At 40.8% G+C, this 4,278-nt stretch overlaps 1 protein-coding gene across 1 annotated transcript; it reads right to left on the reverse strand.

The window, feature by feature from the left end:
• Nucleotides 1–483: 483 nt before the first annotated feature.
• On the reverse strand, nt 484–3,281 carry LOC107047797. The gene is made up of 2 exons (XM_015270634.1): nt 3,215–3,281; nt 484–1,515 (listed from the first exon to the last, which is right to left on the reverse strand). Exons 1-2 carry the CDS (start codon nt 3,227–3,229, stop codon nt 484–486), a joined length of 1,047 nt encoding a protein of 348 aa, XP_015126120.1. The 5' UTR covers nt 3,230–3,281.
• Nucleotides 3,282–4,278: the final 997 nt, after the last annotated feature.

Consider the following 4,278-nt stretch of genomic DNA (forward strand, 5'->3'; position numbering starts at 1 on the left):
ACTTACTTTACGTGTTAAAAATTTAACTAAAAAAAATTCTCAATTAAATGTTTTCATCGATTAAATTAATCATATTCTTCATTCCTCGTTTTTTCAATTCATAAAATGCAATAGTTTGATGATGACTACCTGAATTCTTAATTCATCTTAAATTCAACTTTAATTTCCACCCTCTTTTGCAAACGTACATTCCCCCATGAAAAAATTCACTGCAGAAATCACAGTCTTTTTTAATTAACCTCCCCACATCTCGAGATAATAACATTCCTCCACCTTTTCTACTATCCAACATCTTCCACTCTCAAAGACATTCGACCTATTTACACATTTAAACGCATACCTCTCCAACTCTCCGCATCAACCACCGATAATACAGAATCCTCTCCAAGAAAACATCCTCACAATTCGAATAAAAATCTTTATTTTCCAATTTTCACAAATTAAAAATTCAACAAGAAAACCCCTCCCCCTTCTCCCTTCCCCTCAATCCTCAGACTCCTTCGATTTCTCGTCTTTCTCAGGATCCTTCTTGGACCCGAACGACCTCGACTGACTGTACGTAAAAAGTTTATCGGCAGGATCATAAGAATAGGAGCACTGCTCCGAATTCCTCCCAGTCTTGGGATCGGTGCACACAGTGCAGGTCATCGAGTCCTTGACGACCTCCCGACACTTGTCGTCAATTTTCCTCTCGCTCACTTGGCTCTCCCCGGGGCTTCTGTCCTCAGAGTCCTCCCTCCCATCAATCCTCCTGATGGCCTTCTTCGGTGTCTTTCCCTTCTTCTCCTTTGACCTGGACTTCCTCGGGGTCTCGAACTTCTTGGATCTGCTGTAGGAGTAAGTCTTGTCATTGGGTTCATACGAATAAGCGCATTTCTCGAAATTTCCCCCAGTGTCAGGATCCTTGCAGACTTGACACGTCATTCCGTCGTCTCTCTTCTCTTCTCGGCACTTGGACTTGGGCGTTTTCTCCGAAAGTCTCTCCGATTTCGAGACATATTCGTCGGAGGCGTCGTCGAAGCTCAGTGAGGGGCTCTTGGATGAAGCCTCTTCGCTGTCATCCTTAGAACTGTAGAAGCCGGAGGTGTAGGGGCTTGACGCCTCCGCCTCTTCGCTCCCTTCGCTCTTCTCGAGACTCTCTTTCCGCGAAGACGGGACGACCCGGGGGGACGACTGGGAGCTCTCGTAGTCCCTCGGAGTATTTCCACTCGATTTGTGGCTGAACGACTTTTCAGATTGGTGAGGCACGTAGGAGCACTGCTCGTACTTGGCGGAGGTCTCCGGGTCCTTGCAGACCATGCAGACCATACTGTCCCTCACGACCTTATCGCAGCCCTCTGGCTTTTGATGCTTCTCCGGGGCGTGGTGGGTCGCCTCCGGGGTGAAGTACTCATCACCGAATCTGAATCCAGGGGATTCCCCGAGAGATGTGGCCTCTTCGAAAGATCCTGATGGGTCGCGGCGCGGGAGCGCGTCGGTGAGGCCCAGCGCGAGGATTAGCGTGCACCAGGGAATCTGTGGAATGATTGAAGGAAGCGTTTTGACAGACTGAATGCACTAAATTCTCGGTACTGTTAACAATTTTCCAGTGGAATTTCAAGGAATTTTGTCATTGAACATCGTAATTTCAGGGAAATTGGATGGGAACTGTAATTTTGAGCGATTTCTGTCCAATTTCATTTTTTTGTTTAATTATTTCGGGGAAATTAACGGAAAATGAGGAGAATTCAGAAAAAGCTGTCTTTGAATTTCAGATTCCAACGATTTTTTATACGGAGAGAAATATTCAGTAAAAATTACGGAACAATTGATGTAATCCGCAATGGGCAATCATTTTCCGGCAATTTTTACAAGAATGGAAGAGAAGAAATCTGAAACTTTGAGTGAATTTTCAGGTTCATCACCGAACAAAGTACGAAATTGTCATGGAATTTTTCTCGAAGAAGTCAAATCTTATAGAAACTTGCCGACTTATTATGCCTCCAAAATCAGAAATTCTTGAAAGTTCAATAATTTTCATGAAGCTGGTGAGTTATTTCTACGTTCCATTCCGTAAAATTTCTCAATCGGGGAAAAATTAGGGAACGACTTGTTGTCCCCACAGCGGTGAGTCATCAGACGAGTGGTTAATTTTTACGGAAAAAATCGTAGAATTTACGTGGCGGTTCATAAAATTTTGTTTCCGACTCACACTTTTTATTGAATTTTACATCGCTCGCGGATTACGTTTTGAGACGTAATTATTACGTTTTTTTTGGTAATTTTTATTGAATTCTTCTCTCCGTGCAGAGAATTCCTTCAAAATTGCTGGAATTTCAACATTTTCCAAGGAATTCCCTGAAAATTCAAGGGAATCTGGTAGTGGACATTCCTTTGTACTTGAAAATTCATGTAGATTGTAGAATTTTCATCTACCTGTCACTAAAAAATTAAAATTTTACTTGAATTTTCAGAGAAACTTGAATTTCCATTGACTGTTTCCACTTAAATCGAATTTAAGGCCTTTTTCCAGAAAATTCGGCCAAATTTTTGCAACAGCGTGGGGTCAAGGTCTGCGGTTTGTAATCGGTTTATACCTTCGTCACAACCATATTTTATGAGACTTGAGGCCTATAATTTTTTTGTCATTCCGGCCATAAGACAGCTTTACGGACGCTACGCGGCTCATATTCGCCCGACAAATTTCTTTCTGAATAATGACGAGATGTACTAATTTATGATTCAAGCCAAGTTACTTTGCGGTATTCGGGGCTATGTGACACTTTTCACCAAAATACAGGGAATATGTGTCAAGAGAAGGGAAAACAATTGATACGTCATTGTAGAATGATCAGGGTTTGGATTTGATGATTCGATGAAAACTGTTAATTTCAGTTCAATTATTCAGTAAGACTTCGGAGAAACTGAGAAAATTCAGGTGAATATATGGAAAGTTCCGCTTCAAAACGATTTAAATTCCCTTGATTTCCACCTGAAACTTGCAATTGCATAAGTCTCGCCCTCCTAATTCGAATTGAATGTCACTCTTCTGAAAATTACCACTAGTGTCCACGAAATTCTATTCCTCTTTCCAACATTGTGACGAAGAGATGAAAACCCTTATGACTGTGATGATTTCCTTAAAGAGTGCAACACAAAATGCTCATTTTTTAACGTTGTGACGAGATGAAAATCCTTACGATGGGATGAGTTACTTAAAGAGTGGAACACTGACCTTGTGAGGAGCCATCTGGACGGTTCGAGTCGGCTCTTGAGTCGATCACTTAACGCTCCAACGAGTGATAAGACACTTCAGCATGAAATGAATGCTTCGGAAGTTGCGGAGTGATTTATATTGACTTCCAGAGTATGAATAGGCGTCGGTCCCCCTCCGTGGCGAGTAAAAGCGACGACGAATCGTGGACAGTGGTCGCATAATTGCCAAATGAACGGGAAAAAGTTGAGGCAAGTGTTGTTGATTACATAGTCTAATCAGTGGTGTTGATTTCATTGGTTCACTTTGGAAATTCTTGTGGGAGTTTTGGATTCACCGAGTTTTGGTGGGAAGAGGAATTTTCTATCGACGTTCATCACACCTGTTCTTTCTAATTAACATTCGAAACAATGGGCGAGTGAAAGCGAGATTTGAGGGAGATCAATGGGCCTATTGTGTAGCACCTGTCATTGTTGTAGGGATTTGGGAATATAGAACGGCAATATCAACAATTCAACACTATAAAATGCCCGGGGACTTTCGTCATCTGTTAATTGTTGTCTCGAAATTGTGATTTTGCGTGGCATTTACGATTTTTGCAAGCAAAAATACAGCAACGAAGTGGTAAAACGATTTAAGGCGACTCTTAGCTGAGTTTTTGAGAAATATCTCCGATTCTAAGGGAGATAGCGAAATTTTTGTATAAATCTTTTTTGTAGCTCTCAATTCGCTCTGCAAACATGGTTATAACAAAAATTTCGTTATCTGCCTTAGATTTCGAGAGATTTATTGAAAACTGACCAATAGTCGAAATCGACTTGAAGCGTTTCAACGTTTCGCTACGGAGTACAACGATTTAACTCATAATTTCGACCTCAATTGCGATTTTTTTTTCGAAATTCAATAAATTGAATTTTATTCTGATATGAACACTGTTGGAAAAAAATTAAATTTCACGAACAGTTGACTACTAATTTTTAGGACAGTGACACTAAATGCGATTTAGCGGAAAAATTATGAAATTTCAGGTTTCACTGAAAATTCAGCAAAATTCCAAAGGATGAAAATTCCTTAATTTATTTGAA

The sequence above is a fragment of the Diachasma alloeum genome, unplaced genomic scaffold (assembly GCF_001412515.2).
Source record: "Diachasma alloeum isolate Michigan unplaced genomic scaffold, Dall2.0 Dall_scaffold_78908, whole genome shotgun sequence".
Lineage (NCBI taxonomy): Eukaryota > Metazoa > Arthropoda > Insecta > Hymenoptera > Braconidae > Diachasma > Diachasma alloeum.